A 14,488-nucleotide genomic window follows, 5' to 3' on the forward strand; every position below is an offset into this window, starting at 1 on the left:
CGCAGTGACTAGACGAGACGAAGACACGACGAGCAGTATTCGCACAAGCCGCCCTCGTTCCGAAGACGCACGGGCCGTCGACGTAGACAGAGGTGATAATCTTCAGTCACAGCATGCACCCTTACAAGCCCCATCCGGAGAAAGCCGCCTCTGCCTGCGCTATGTCGACGTGTCGAAGCTCGGAGCTCGAGTCCACAGTCCGCAGTCCGAATTCAAGGATGAAGTCTTTGTGCAATGCGAGCTTTTTTGATGCGGACCAGGATATAGTCCGAAACTCGAGGTGCGGGATCCGGACTTGTCACGCCAGACTCCAGCCGAACGAGGAAAAGGAGCCCCAAGACAGGTTAGAAGAAGTTGAGCCGCTGCGTCCGCCGTTGAATCGAGGAGCTCGACGGTATGCCTTCGCGTACTGCTAGAGTCAGGAGTTTGGGGCGGGACGAGCCGCAGGACGTACATACGAACCCCCCCGTCTCAGCTGTCGAGACTCGGCTCGGAGGTCTGCGGGTCCGGAGCACGGCGTGCGAGGCAGGAGATACGGGCCAGCGAAGGGGAGCAGAGGGGGCCTAATCGAGTGGGACGCAAAGCAGACCGAGCGCAGACGCAAGCGTGCGAGGAAGCGTGAACAAGGATGGATGGGTGCGGACCCGAGGATAAGATTGCGGGTGCAGGTGCGGGTGCACGGGTCGTCTGCGTCTGGCGTCGGGATGGAGCGCGCTGCGCCCATCGCCCATACCTGCTCGTGTATACGCTGGATGTCATCGCACCAGCACGCATGTTCCCGGAGCTCTTCCCAACAGCCTGCAGCCAACACCGAGGCAGGCGTCGAAGCTTCGCCGCCGCCCAGCGAGGTGATCGGATGTGAGGCAACAGGGCCGCGAGGAGAGCAGCGTTGCGCATCGGCGCCCTGCGCTTCGAAGAGGCACAGCCGTGGACGCGGACAGCATCCTCGACTGCGACTGACCGCCGCCTTCCAGGAACCCCGCCGGGCTGCGAGAACCGTGACGATGTCCTGCGCCCGTCCCTAGGATTCCCAAGTCTTGAAGTCCGAGTCCAAGGCTGAAGTCCTAGCGCGACGTAATATATCGATGTGGACGAAACTTTTCTGTGTTCTCCGACTCCAGCTGAGAGGACAAGGGGCCCTCGATGGGTCGAGAGGGTTGAACTCGATGTAACTCATACGCGCACGGGCACACGCACGCCCTGCGACATCGCCTGTTCCTGCCTGTGTGGTCCTGATACAAACAATGTCAGTGAGACGTTATGGCGTGCGACATCAGTGCATCACCACCGGTCACCGCGCCGCCTGCATGGTCATGATACAAACAAAAGACGTCGGGCGGAGAAAGACTGAGGGCGGACGCGCCACATGGTGAGATATATGTAGATGAGACCACGATTGAACACTGGCAGCGTAGACGGAGGGCGGAACTTCAAAGGAGACGGCGAAGCGTATGATCGACGCTCTCGAGTTCAGCGGAGGACCAGTTCAGCTCGTCAACGCGGCGAGCCCGGGCCCTAGCAACGCTGGAAAGCCGAGGTGATGACAACATGCGGTGAGATGGTTAGTGAAGAAGCGAACTCACGCTCGAACTCCATGCTTGGCGCGGTAGGTGTTTCGAGTTGACTGTCTTCTTCCACTGCTAGTCCTGCCAGAAAGACGAGCGGTCAATATTGGCCGCCTGCGAGCCAGTCGAGATATACTCACTACGAGGCAGGGAGGAGGTCCTCGCCTCCGTTACCTCCGTGTACCGCTTTTCGAGCTCTTTGCGAACCTTCTCCGTGATGAGGTGATTGACAATCCCGACGCGTAGAAGCTCGCGGAGCGCTACCACGGCCTCGTACAATGCGGCGCACTCCACTCTAGTCTCTGGGTACTGCGCTTTGAGTCTGCTTCCGCTCTCGGAGGTGGGTCGCTGAACCGAGCCAAGAAGAGTCGTGTAGCAGGTGCGTAGTAGTTCAGCCCAGGAAGCGGCATTAGAGGAAGAGACAGCGTACGTTCCCATGTCTGAGTCAGTTTCAGACAGAGAAGGTCGAGGTATGGATTCGTGGATATCGTGGCGTTCCAGGAGCTTCCGGAACTGGGACAAGTTATTGAGCGGAAACGACCGGATGCGTAGCTTGGGTGGGTCAGAAGCTGGTGCAGAATCGGAAGAGGGAGGGTCTGGCTGGAATTCGGAACGAGCTGAAGCAGAATCCGCATGCGTGGGATGCGCGCACTGACAGTAGAAATCGTGGATGATCATGAGCGGGTGGCATTGCCAGAGCGCACAGCCGGTTCGCAGACGAGAGAAGAGTCGGTTGTAGCAGCGCTTCACGATGAAGGCGAAGATGAGAAAAGTGTAGTCCCGGCGCCGTTGTGAGCGTACGGAGGCGTCCGAATCATTCGTTGCCGAGGTTCCTGCCTGGACGATAGCCTGAGATAGCCACTCTAGGACGGAGGTGACGTCGCGCAAATGAGTCGTGAGCGGAACGTCGGCCCTGACAATTCCCATCAGTGAGCTGAATATATGGATGGAAGTACTCGGATGTGGTGTGCACTCACGGCAACTCGTCGATGTTTCCGAGAAAACGCTCGACACGCTCGAGCTCGGTTCCCTTGTCCGCATCTTCGGTAACAGAGGATGAGATTTTGTGATAGATCTTAGAGAACTCATCCCTGAACGATGAGGTGACCACTGCAGCTACTATGCGATCGGGCTCGAGACGGCCTGTGATAGCCACGGCCGTGTCCGGGTCTCGTGCGGAGAGGATCGAGGCGACATGGCTCCATGCGCCCAGCTCTCCAGTCTGATTGATATTGGATTTGTATGTCGCCGTTGTGTCGGCCGGTCGTATGCCGTCGAGAAGAGTGGACAGGAGGAGGATGTCTCGGCGAACCCCTACCTCGTCATGATCCCTGTAGAAACCCAGGACGCAGGAGAGTCAGCACTTCATATGTTTGTCGCATGCTACACGTACCATCAAAGCTCTACGTACCTTTGGACCGTGGTCCTTCGATGGCGATCGGTCATGATCGTCAAGTGCGGTGGTTAACGCAGCGGCGTTTGGATGCTGCGACCGTTGACCTGCCAGTAGTAGCAGAGGTCCATATTCAGCGGGCGCAAGAAAAGCTATAGCAGATATTATCAGAACTTGTCGAACCGATTGACCAACCCTATAAGTGGGTAGGAATGTGTTCGTGGCCAAGCTGGCAAAGTGGCCGAGGAAGCGCCGATGGCATTTTGATAGAAGCCACGTGGGAGGCGTAGGCACTGCAAGCGCCCTTGCTTGCTGCTTGCGCTGGAACTTGGACCTCGTCCTCCTCGCTCTCCCCGTCGTCCTCGTCGTCCTCGTCTCGGTCGCCCAGCATGCCGCCAATGTCATTTATTGGACAAGTGTCCAAGGTCGGGTTCATGGACAAGACCGCGACCGTCACCGTCTCCCGCTTCATCTTCCACTCCAAGACCGGAAAGGTACGTCTCGTCGTCGTGCACCCTACTGCAATCCCTGTACCAACCAACTCTTCGTCCTCGTGCGTCGCAGCGGTTAGAGAGGAGCAAAAAGTACCTCACGCACGACGAGTCAAACCGTATGTCCCTTCGCCCCTGCCCCTCCGGGCCCGCTGACCGACCGACGTCGCGCAGAGCTGAGGATGCAGGACACCGTTCTCATCCGGAACTGCCCGCCTATCTCGGCGCGGAAACGCTTCACGCTCGAGAAGGTGATCAAGAGCCCCGAGCGCGAGCGCGAGGCCCTGCACGCCCGCCAGGCCGCTGAAGCCGCTGCGGGTGCGACGGCATGACCTCCAGGCGTCAGCTATTCTCCTCTCACCCCTCAAACCGCGTAGATGCGAGCATTGGACGGTTCTACGAAGAAACGATACACTCAACCTAATACCTAAGCTACCCCCACTACACGCTACACGACAGCATGCACGCTGGAGGGAGAAGGGAGTGCGAGACGGGAGACGACGGCCGGCGTAGGGGCGGAAACACCAAGGCGAGGAGAGGGAGGTGGGTGGGTGGTGAGGCAGAGGTTGCACGGGCTTTAATCTGTCGTCAGTGCTCGCGTCGTATGTTCCCTATCCCTGAGTCCAACGTTGAAATCCTCGACTGGCATCGCAGTGCTGAGCATTGAGCTCACATGCTGTCTTATGCACACTCCGTCCTAATGTCACCCTTCCCGTCGTTTGATTGTATGTGCCGCGAACGTCGCCGCTCGCTCCCCTACATGCGTCGATGCTGCAGTTAAACATACCACAAAGGCGCCCGCTCTATGTTCCGCTCCTGTCCTAGAAGAGGTACGTGTCTGCTCACTACTACGTCCACTGGTCGCTCTATCTCATAGATATCTCCAACGCGCGTGCGCACCACGCAGTTCGCCCGCGCCATGGTAGAACCCATGGTGATCGGTCGTTGACTGGACGTTCCACCGCATACCGCACTGTCTCCTACCCAACATTCGCGAATCCTTTGTCTGTACGGTGAGTATCGCAGCGTCATCTTGCTCGCAATTCATGCTACTGCTCGTACTCGTATTGGAAATACTTTGTGGATGATGATTGACCATTCATAAATAACGTGTCGTATAGCTCCTCTGCGCTGGACCAGGTTTGCAGGCAAGGCTGTGCGCTCCTACTCGCAAAATCGGCTCTCAGGAACCGTACTCTCGGTGACAGCAAAGTCGTACACCATACCCGCGGCTAGAGTCGGTAGGGCCCTGGGTGGCATGATCATGCGTATGACCTGCACGCGTTGGGGAAAAGAGTAACAGCGGGCACGGCGGGTGAGCACTGAGTGCAAAACTGTGACTCGGGATTGACAACACCTGTACCGGCCGGTCGAAGAGTGATTCATCAGGATGAGGGTGAGAGCTGGAGAAGTATTCAAAGAGCGCAGTCGGGCTCCCCATGCGCCCCGCTATAGTTATTCGCGCAGCATCATGATCCCCGTGGTGCACGGGGGCATTTGCATACCGCACTTTCATCGACGGGTTTTCAAACAGACCACCTCCTGGACGAGGCAGAAGGCATGAAATGGATTGCGATGTGATACAATGACATGACCAAGACATTGATCAGGACGTACAATACAGAACAAGAGCATGCGAGGACATCCTAGCGGGCATATAACGCCTGCGAAGCTCGGCGTTGGGCAAATATTATTACCTGGAGACAAATACCTCAGTCAGTTTCTGTCAACCATCGCCGAGAAGCGAAGGGAGAAAACACGAAACAAAGACGGTTCAGTATTGCAGAAGTAGAAAGTCATCAACTGGTCGAAGACCATAAGACTGTTGAGCTTGAATGTGATATTGTGTTCATCATGAACGACGACGACGTCGTGGCAAAGCGTGAACGAAACCAAGGACTCACCATGTACAAAACAACTTTTGCACCCCGGAATCTGCTGTGAAAAGACTGTTCTAGTCCGTGAAGACATACGGCCGACAATACCGACAACGAAGAGCAAGCAGCGACGCCCCAGGAGGCGCATGTGCCAAACTATACTGCTATCGAGGAAACAATACGCCAACGAAAATCCGCCACGGATGAGGGGGGAGGAGAGGAAGAACGGGAAGAGGAGAAAGAGGACGACCGAGAGAAACAGTCGGAAGAGCGCGTAAAAAAGCTCGGACGGGCGCTACTCATATTTGGTTGTGTTTGGGAAAAGTGGCAGAGGGCGTTTGTCAGACGAACGCTGGGACCCGTAGACGCCGAGACCATATCTTTGCCCTCGTCCTGCTCGACGCTTTCCCCCTCTTCCTCACCGACGACCACGACGACGACCACGCCACACGCGACGACGAGAGATCTCCCTGCCAGACTGCGCCCTTCTATGACATGCCCAGCGATGCGACCGAGGCTGCACTAGGCTTGCTTGGGCTCACCGGTGCCTTCCCCTCCCCCTCCCCCTCCACCATCCCCGCCAAGCGCAAGCAACCGGCCACCGTCGAGCCCAGCGCCGACTCGAACAGCTCCGAGTCCATCTACTGCATCTGCGGCTTCTCCGATGACGATGGCTTCTCCATCTGCTGCGACTCGTGCCAACGCTGGTGCCATGCCGCCTGCTTCAGCATTGTCGAGAACGAGGTCCCCGACGAATGGCAGTGTTGGGAGTGCGCACCCCGCCCCGTCGACAGAGACCGCGCTGTCAAGCTCCAGAAGGCCCGGCGCCGTCTCATGGCCAACGGCGCGCAGAAGCAGCGCAGGGCAAGCCCGGGTGTCGAGCGCAAGCCCCGCAAACCGAGCGCTGCGGCCGGCGAGGGGGCCCACAAACGCAAGCGGCGCGCGTCGATCAACACCTCCGTGGCCATCCACACCCACGCGCAAGCCGAGGACGAGCACGTCGACATCGACGAGCCGATGGTCCAGTCCTTCGTCCCCATCACAAAGGACATCGTCACCGACGACGCCCGCGACCGTCTTCGTCGTGTTGCTTCTGACTGGCGCGGTATCACTGCCATATCCCCCACCACTCTCACTCCCGGGTGTACAACGCCTGCTCTACTTACCCCAGACGAGCTGCCCGGTCCGCTCCACATCCCTACCATCGCCGTCCAGCCTGTCCCCACCTCCGCAGCCTCGTTTCCGTCAATTTTCGCGAATGGCAACGCATCGGTACGTCCGCTATCCTATGCGATTCATGCCACCCAGCCCATTACCTCCTCCAAGCTTATTGCCCCATATCCTTCGACGATCATCCCCACCGCGTCCTACCTCCGCGACCCCCTCAACGCGTACGCGCACCTTGGCATGCCTAAGCCGTACGTTCATCTTTTCGGTCCACCCCTCGATGTTGCGCTCGACGCTCGCATCACTGGCGACCAGTCGCGGTTTGTACGGAATGGATGCAGACCGAATGCGGTTCTCAGGCCCATGTTCTGTCCCTCCAAGCATCCTGCGAAGTCCGACGACGAGGCGGTCAAGTTCGGCATCTTTGCTCTACGGGACCTCAAAGCCAATGAAGAGGTGGTCCTTGGGTGGGAGTGGGATGACGAGAACGTGGTGCATCATTTGCCAGCACTGATCCAGAGCCCATTCTCCTTCCCGTATGTCGTCGCTTTCATCGCTATACTCGCGCGCTCAACCCTTATCCCTCCAGTCCACATCAAGTGCAGCACTTCCGCAATCAGATGACTTCTATGCTTCACACCCTCGCGTCGACGTTCACGACGTGCGCGTGCGGCTCGAAGGCGCGCGACTGCGTTTTGACCCGCATCGCCGAGTTCGTTGAGAATCAAACACCACTTACCCCTTCCCCTTCCCCACCGTCACAGTTCACGAAGGACAAACACCGCGGCAAGGCCGAACAAGCCGTGGAGAGTCCGATTGACCTCGGTCCCCTCATCGGCATCGAACGCGGGTTCAGGACGCGCGAGCGAATACCTTTCTCGGGCGGGATGGGCGGTGTTGAGCTCGTCCCGCCTTCGCCCTTGGAGGCGGGTCCTTCGCGGCTGCCCTCAGGTACGCGCAAGGTGTCGTTCCCGGATGACCTTCTAAGCTCGTCGAACAAGCTGAAGGGAAAGGACCGTAAGGGAAAGGGGCGCGCGGAGGACGTGCACGATGAGAGCGACGTCGAGGGAGATTCCAGTACGTCGTACCCATCATGTGTACATGACAGGCACTCACCCCTCACAGCTCGTGCGCGTGCGCGACGGCACTCAGAAGGCTCTTCGGAACCTATGGCCGTGGACGCGCCCCCGCAAGAAGCACGTCTACCTCCCAGGCTACGCAAGTCCTGGATCGCGAAGAGCGTTGAGCGGCTGCGTGAACATAGTGGCCTTCGAGATTCGGACGTCGACATGCATTCGCCAGCGCTGAGTGAGGGGAGTGGGAGGTCGAGGACGAGCAGTGGCAGGGACGAGTCGTATTTCGGTGCGTTGTTTGCCTTCATCGCCGATGTGCCTCTGCTTATTCAGGCCTGTGTTCGACAGACTCGAGAGATATGCCTCCTCCCCCGGTGCCACCGTCACGAACACCCCCTCTCGGATCATCCATCTCTGCGAATCATGCTTACATCCACGCTCCGCCTCTATCCGCCTCCTCGTCCTCATCCTCCACCGGCTCGTCGTCATCGAAGCTCCGCCTGGCGGTCGACGGCCAGGGCTCCCCCTCGATCCCGTTCTCGAAGTTGTCTTTGCTTTCGCCTGTCATTCTCCCACCTCCCCATGCCTCACGATCTGACTCCAGGTCTCCCCCGATTTCCGCTTCCTCGTCCGCCCCCATCGCCTCTCAATCTGCCTCATCCTCTTCGAAGTCTACGGTGAAGGCATCAAAGGCTCGACGCCCGACACAGTCGCCTCAGCCTCCATCCACGCCCGACGCCGAGAAGCCGCCGAAGCCCACCAAGTCGAGGGCGAAAGGCAAGGATAAGGACAAGGAAGGCACGAAGGAGAAGGGTAAGGCCAGGGAGAAAGGCGAGAGCACGAACGCGAAGAAGACACCGCGCCCGCGCACGCCTGCGACCGAGAACGAGAACGAGGCAGACGAGCCCGCGACCGCGCTTAAGCCGTCCCTCCTGCGCCGCGAGGACGTGCTCGCCACCAAGGGTGTCAAAGGCAGGAAGTCGGCGTCGCCTGCAGTGAACTCGCCGCGCGAGCCTGCGACGGCTCTCAAGTCTCCACGCGAGCCTGCGGCGGTGCTCACATCGCCACTTTCGCCAGCGACGGGCTCGAAGAGTCTGCCTCTCCCGCCGTCGTCGACCGTGCCGGAGCCGCCGCCTGACCCGCCTGACGCTGCGAAGGGCAAGGAGGATGCGATGGACGTGGATGAGCCGCCGCCGAGGAGGAGCAGCCCTGAAGCGACCGTTGGACGCTCTGCGGTACCTGATATGCTGCAGATACTTGCTGCGGCTGCGTCGTCTGTCCCCTCTGTGACTAGGTCCCCCGTTGCTCCTTCATTACCGTCTCTTCCGCAAGTGGAGGCTTCAGTGGCTGCACAGGAGGCTTCGTCTGAGCCGCCAGTTGCTGAGCCTCAGGATGAAGCTTCTGCGACTGAGCCTCCGCTCGAACACACGCATGATGTCGTTCAGTCGCCTGCTGAGTCTATGGAGGCGCTTCCCGTACCTGAACCAACACCTGCACCAGCACCATCACCAGCACCAGTGTCCGACGCGCCTCATCCTCTCGGCGACGTTCCTCCTCCCGAACCAGCACCTGCGCCAGTCCCGTCTGCGTCACAGCTCTTCGACGACCCTGCGCCTGAACCTTCTGCTCCTCCCTTACCCGAACTTGCTCCACCACCACCAACAGGACCTGCGCCCCTTGCACCCGAAGCAGAGCCCGCTGCTGCAGAACCCACGCCCGAGCCTGAGCCTCCCAAAGCTCCGCCACCGCCGCCGAAGGTGAAGCTCTCGCTCAAGGACTTTGCGATGCGCAAGAAGAAGCAGCGCGAGGAGGAGCAGAAGGAGCGCGAGAAGGAGAAGGAAAAGGAAGAGCATGAGAAGGAAGCGGCGGAGCACATCACAGAGAGCGGGAGCGCGGTGCAGAGTCCTGCCATGGACGGGGATGCGGCGTTGGTCGCGTCCCCGGCGTCGGTGCGCGATGCGCCGTTGCCCGTGCCTCTACCGGGTCCTGCTCCTGTGTCTCCGGTGGTGCATGCGGATGTCGGGCCATCGGTGCAGGAGGAGCAGGGCGGAGCCAAGGCTGCTGCGGTGAGTTCGTCGCCGGTTGTTGCAGTCCCAGAGCCGGAAGCAGTCGTGGACGCGCAGGACAAGAAGGTCATGGAGGTCGATGGCAAGGCTGAGGTGCCGGATGCCGACGGGGATGTCAAGATGGACGAGGCGCAGGAGCAAGAGCACAACATTGACAGTACCGCTCCCCAGGCTTCGATCCCTGAGCCTGAGCGCAAGGATGCTGCGGCTTCTGACGTTGGCGCCCACAAGTCTGCAGCCTCGCCGTCTGGCCGGCGCGACGTCCTGTCGCCTACAACTCCCGCCCCGAACGGTCACTACCGCGACCGCTCCCCTTCCCCCAGTTACCATCGACCGTCTCGCATATGGAGTCGCACACCTCCGCCACGGGAAGTCAATGGGTTCGCCAAGACGTTTGAGGCGAAGGTCGAGCTGCTCGACAGCGCTGTTCCCAGTGGCCTCGTCGCACCCGCACATGACGACACAGACTCGCTCGTCGACATGCGCAACCAGCGGAGTCCTAGTCCCATCCACCGCGTGGTGAGCCCCGCTCCCGTCACTCCGCGCACGTCGCCTAAGATGGCCCACTCGCGCGTCCCGCTCCCCTCGCAGCCCTCGCAAGAGGACGGCGAGATCCTGAGCCCGCCGCCGCCCAAGTCGCTCTCGCTCGCCCCTCCACGATCGCACTCTCCCCCGACACATCCCCGGCACTTCTACTCCTCCGGCGGTCTGTCCCCGACTCGTCCGTCTCCCGGCTCTCTGTCGCAGTCTTCTGCGCGGGCGCCGCTGCACCCCGCGTACCACGCGCGCAACTCGCCCACCGCTGCGTCCCGCCTGCCGCCCCCCGCCCCGCCCTCTGCTCCGCGCGCGCTGCGCCAGGGCGGCGCGTACGGCGGCTCTTCGTACGTGGGCAGCGGGGGACAGAACGCGCCGTACTACGGGGCGCCCCCGCGGGGCCCGTCTGCGGATCGGGACAGGGATAGGGACCGGAGCCGTGACTGGGGACGTGATAGAGACCGCGATGTGGATCGGGTGTGGCACCCGGGCCCGTCGAGAGGACGTGGTCGGGGCGGGACTTGGCGGTGAGCGTCGGAGGTGTGCTGTGTGCTCTGTTGGTGTGTTGTGTTGTCCGATGGACATCCCCTTCGCTTTACTCTTTACTTTTCTCCTTTGCTCGCCGGAGGTTGCTGCCTGCTTGAGACTTCGTCGAAGCTTGGAGTTGTTCGTTGAGGAGTGTTGTTGGTGGTGGTGCTGTGTACATGTGCTCTTGTCCCGTCTTGCCCGTCTCTTGTTGTTGATACATACGTCCATCCCTCACCCCTCACTCCTCACCCGTCCTTGTCCCTGTCCCTGTCCTCGCTCTTGTCTCGTGTGTGTGTTTATTGCCTATCCTATTGCCATCCCTTGCCGAGCCAGTGTAGTTACTAGTATCTTCCCGTTGACTGACCCCATTTGACTGTCGTCCTCCCTCCCCACCCTCCTCGTCCTCCTTTTGACTCTTACGCGTACGTACGTAGTAGGTAGGTACCAGTAGTAATTGCTCGCCGCTGTAGAAAAGTGAATGAATGTTTGCGCTGGCCTGAGCCGCTTTTCGTGTTATCATTTGCTTGGGTGCGTGTGGAGATGTTCATGGCCAGAACGGATGGCACGAGTGCAGTCAAGTATGTAGAGTATGGCATCTGAGGTGAGATCCCAGGGATATCTGGAATCAACTCACATGTGGTTATCAGGATACGGTGAACCTCGGCAAGTGGCATTGGTTGGGAGAGCTCATGATTTTGGCGTACTATCAGCCCTGTGCATGTGTGTGTGTGGAATGAAGATACATGGTACGAGGGGAGAGTCCTTCGAACACTATCAGACCGTCAACGAAGCAAGCGGCGCACTGTCTCTGACGAACCTAGACACAGGATGCAGGCAAACCTGTCCATCGGAATCCACTGAGGCCAAGGTCGACCCGTCCGCCGAGAAAATAACGTGCATCACCTCCGCATCGTGGTCCGTGAAGCGCCATATGAGCGATCCATCCGCGACGTTCCACAAGCGAACCGTCCTGTCGCGGGAGGCAGTGGCGATGTACCGTTCGCAGGGAGAGAAGCATGCATCTCTCACGTATCCCGTGTGCCCCTCGAGGTAGACGTGTGGACAGAAGTCACTGCTACTCGGCTGACTCTGCGCGTCCGGATTGAGATTCAAGTGGTACCTGCGTCGTAGCACCATCAACGGTTTGAGAGGGTTCCATGCCATGAGGAAGGATCCTCGAGGCCACACAGTTAATCTTGACACTGCGACGTCGGTCCCATAGACAGTGAGTGTGCCGTGTGGTGTTGTAGTGGCTACTGTTGGGAATGAGAACGATAAAATGTCCCACCACTTGATGCGACCGTCAACAGAGCCTACAACGAACTGATCATCGCCTATGAAGGTAGCGGAGCTGGGGTAGGCGGAATGGATAGTCAATGTATGCACTTCGGACACGGTAGTCGAGTTGACAGTGAGCCAGATCTTGCATTCCCTCGGCCAATCCCGCCTAGTGCAGACTACCGCGACCGATCTGCCGTTAGACGACTGCGCGCAGACAGCACAAACAGCGTCAACTTCAAGTTTCTTGACTTCGTGCTTGGCAGCGTGTTCGGGAGGTGAGAATGGAACAGGTGCTAGCCCGGCATTGTGATCGGAGGCCGTCACGGTGCACGGGAACCTGTCTTGTATTATGGTGTCCAAGGTGACGCGACGGGTTCTACGTGATTTGATTCCAAGGACGACAAGACTGACAACATCTAGACCGTCGTCTCTCGACCATACACAAGAATCCAAGCGCTGTTCGAGGACATCAGTCGAGATGATCAGAGAACCGTCAACGACACGCCAGATGAGGATCCGATGGGATTGGTGTATGGCCGCTAGGAAGTCGCCTGTATTGGAGAATGAGAGAGATTTCGTGAGTCCAGATTCAAGTAGTATCTCCCTTGGGGGCGCCATCGTGCTCCATATGATGACAGTGCCATCGTCTGCGCTGCTGGCGATGTATCGACTATCTGGGGAGGCCGCTATGGCTACCACAGGTGCATCGTGGCCAATGTACTGCTTTCCCCCTGTATGATGCCCTCCATAGTTTAGAGAATGCGCGAAGCGGAGATTGGAATATGCGGGACACACCATGAACCTCCAGGATTCTTCCCTCATGTAGACGCGGGAGGCGAGTATGAAGCATCCTCGACCAGAAACTGAGTCTGTTTTGCTTGATTATCGGAAGCGACATCGTTACGCATGGTATCAGGTGCATAACAATAGCGCTTTCTAGCAGGTGGCATCGTTTGAGTTGCCCGACATCTTTGTCGTTGAAGATGGGTGTGCGAGTGAAGGTAATTATCAAGTGGCGGAGTGGAAACTTGAGAGACGATGTAGCAGGTTCTCCGATAATCATGGCAATTGTACTGAACGACTGAGAAAAGTCCGCGTGTGGGGTCTTCAATTCCAACTCCAGAGAGTGCAGACGCTTCAACTCCGAGAGAAGGCTTGCGTTATACCCATCTACATAAACCCACCAGCCATGGTCAGCAATGGTCCTGCAGATCGTGGTTCCGATACCGAGACGTACCTTCCTCAAGATTGCCGTCAGGATCATACATATCGTACTGTAGAACTTCCAATGTCGAGGAGCACATGCTGAGAATGAGGCGGACGACAGGAGCTTCTGTAGAGTGTAACTTGCCAAGAAAGGTTAGTTGCGAATTACCACAAAGCATGAGGCACGACGTACCGTCACTTCGGACAGACGGCTGCATTTGCCGCCAAACCGCCTAATGGCATTTAGGCTGCCCACACTGTGCTCCAAGTCACTGACAGACAACCATTCAAAGTGTAGGAGCCGGAGTAGGGGGAAGGCGGTCAAAAGCCGCGCGAGCTCTCCCCCTGTGCGAAACCTGATATTTTCTAGCCTCAGCTCTTCCACCCGGAGATACGTTTGAATTCCGAGAAGGTTTGCGGCATGGAACGAGACATGGTCGTGGAACCAGTCCATTTTGCAGCTCTGTAGTTTCGGGAGTCGCGATAACAAAAGCAATGGGAACGCCTTGAGATATAGACAGTTCCCTTCGGTGTCCGCTGGCGAGATCGAGACATTCCGGACGATGCTAGCGATGCGAGGGGTAGAGCTGAGGTAGTCATACATGGAGGAGAGGTCGTCTTTCGCCTGTATACGGATTGAGGTCATGAGATGATATCGAGAACGGGGAAGCCATCCACGACATGTCAACGCGCAACTGCGAAGGGTGTCAACGTGATGGACGAGTTGATCGATGATGTTCTCTGCGACTTCGAGCGGGACGTGAGGTTGGTCTGTGAGGGGCGACATGGTGGTTGGGAGATGGGGTGAATCGTGACGCACAGATCCTTGCCACTGCCGCGTTCCCGTATAAAGCTGTGTCGGGGCTGTGTCTTCGGAACGCGGGTACGGCCGGTGAGGTGTTCACAGCCTATCGTAGGCATCTCTGGCATGTCGGCGACGTTCGTACTGCAAGTTTCCTCGGAACGCTATTATGGGGGGCAAAGCCTCCTACACCGCTTCACTGCGTCCACAGACTCTCTAGAGCAAGCAGTTACCACAAACCCCTAATGAAACATCCAGTTGCAGCCCCGCGGGAATTCGGGTTAGACTGTCAGCAGAATAGGAATGACGGCGATAACAACAAGGTAGACATACATACCGTCTCTCACGATGCCTACAGACTGATCATGATGCAGCGTGCGATATGTCCAGCCTGAGACGGCGACGAAGAGCGGCGCCCGACTTCAGTGGGGTTCGAGACGCTTTTCTAGAACGGAACGAGAGGAATTGTCAGATATATTGAGATGCTCTTGGCTCGACATGCACC

General features: G+C 58.4%; 4 protein-coding genes across 4 annotated transcripts; 2 read left to right on the top strand and 2 right to left on the bottom strand.

Annotated features, from left to right (window-relative positions):
- Window positions 1–1,065: 1,065 nt before the first annotated feature.
- Window positions 1,066–3,179, bottom strand: L226DRAFT_231440 (uncharacterized protein). The gene is made up of 5 exons (XM_067673097.1): window positions 2,977–3,179; window positions 2,543–2,896; window positions 1,706–2,478; window positions 1,584–1,646; window positions 1,066–1,232 (listed from the first exon to the last, which is right to left on the bottom strand). The coding sequence occupies exons 1-5, from the start codon at window positions 3,009–3,011 to the stop codon at window positions 1,174–1,176; spliced, it is 1,284 nt and encodes a 427-aa protein (XP_067530759.1). The 5' UTR covers window positions 3,012–3,179; the 3' UTR covers window positions 1,066–1,173.
- A 168-nt stretch (window positions 3,180–3,347) lies between these two features.
- L226DRAFT_428759 (nucleic acid-binding protein) lies at window positions 3,348–3,742 on the top strand (the record flags this gene model as incomplete). Its single annotated transcript, XM_067674680.1, has 3 exons — window positions 3,348–3,452; window positions 3,523–3,568; window positions 3,624–3,742. Coding segments are annotated over 3 exons (270 nt in total), but the record flags the coding sequence as incomplete, so codon positions are not given.
- Window positions 3,743–5,703: 1,961 nt separating this feature from the next.
- L226DRAFT_493158 (uncharacterized protein) lies at window positions 5,704–11,137 on the top strand. The gene is made up of 4 exons (XM_067677423.1): window positions 5,704–7,029; window positions 7,083–7,570; window positions 7,619–7,855; window positions 7,915–11,137. Exons 1-4 carry the CDS (start codon window positions 5,822–5,824, stop codon window positions 10,695–10,697), a joined length of 4,716 nt encoding a protein of 1,571 aa, XP_067530761.1. The 5' UTR covers window positions 5,704–5,821; the 3' UTR covers window positions 10,698–11,137.
- A 290-nt stretch (window positions 11,138–11,427) lies between these two features.
- Window positions 11,428–12,773, bottom strand: L226DRAFT_514697 (WD40 repeat-like protein; the record flags this gene model as incomplete). The annotated part of the gene is made up of 2 exons (XM_067678422.1): window positions 11,428–11,738; window positions 12,375–12,773. 2 exons carry the CDS (start codon window positions 12,771–12,773, stop codon window positions 11,469–11,471), a joined length of 669 nt encoding a protein of 222 aa, XP_067530762.1. The 3' UTR covers window positions 11,428–11,468.
- Window positions 12,774–14,488: the final 1,715 nt, after the last annotated feature.

This window comes from Lentinus tigrinus (genome assembly GCF_003813185.1).
Source record: "Lentinus tigrinus ALCF2SS1-7 unplaced genomic scaffold L226scaffold_39, whole genome shotgun sequence".
NCBI lineage: Eukaryota > Fungi > Basidiomycota > Agaricomycetes > Polyporales > Polyporaceae > Lentinus > Lentinus tigrinus.

Bases quoted from the DNA above. Each gene is read 5' to 3' on its own strand.
- L226DRAFT_231440 (XM_067673097.1), bottom strand. From the start codon at position 3,011: ATGACCGATCGCCATCGAAGGACCACGGTCCAAAG. The intron at 1,647-1,705 runs GTGAGTATATCT...TCTTTCTGGCAG, and splicing joins GACCTCCTCCCTGCCTCGTA to GACTAGCAGTGGAAGAAGAC. The intron at 1,233-1,583 runs GTGAGTTCGCTT...TGTTTGTATCAG, and splicing joins GCCAAGCATGGAGTTCGAGC to GACCACACAGGCAGGAACAG.
- L226DRAFT_493158 (XM_067677423.1), top strand. From the start codon at position 5,822: ATGCCCAGCGATGCGACCGAGGCTGCACTAGGCTTGCTTGGGCTCACC. The intron at 7,030-7,082 runs GTATGTCGTCGC...TTATCCCTCCAG, and splicing joins CAGAGCCCATTCTCCTTCCC to TCCACATCAAGTGCAGCACT. The intron at 7,571-7,618 runs GTACGTCGTACC...CACCCCTCACAG, and splicing joins CGACGTCGAGGGAGATTCCA to CTCGTGCGCGTGCGCGACGG.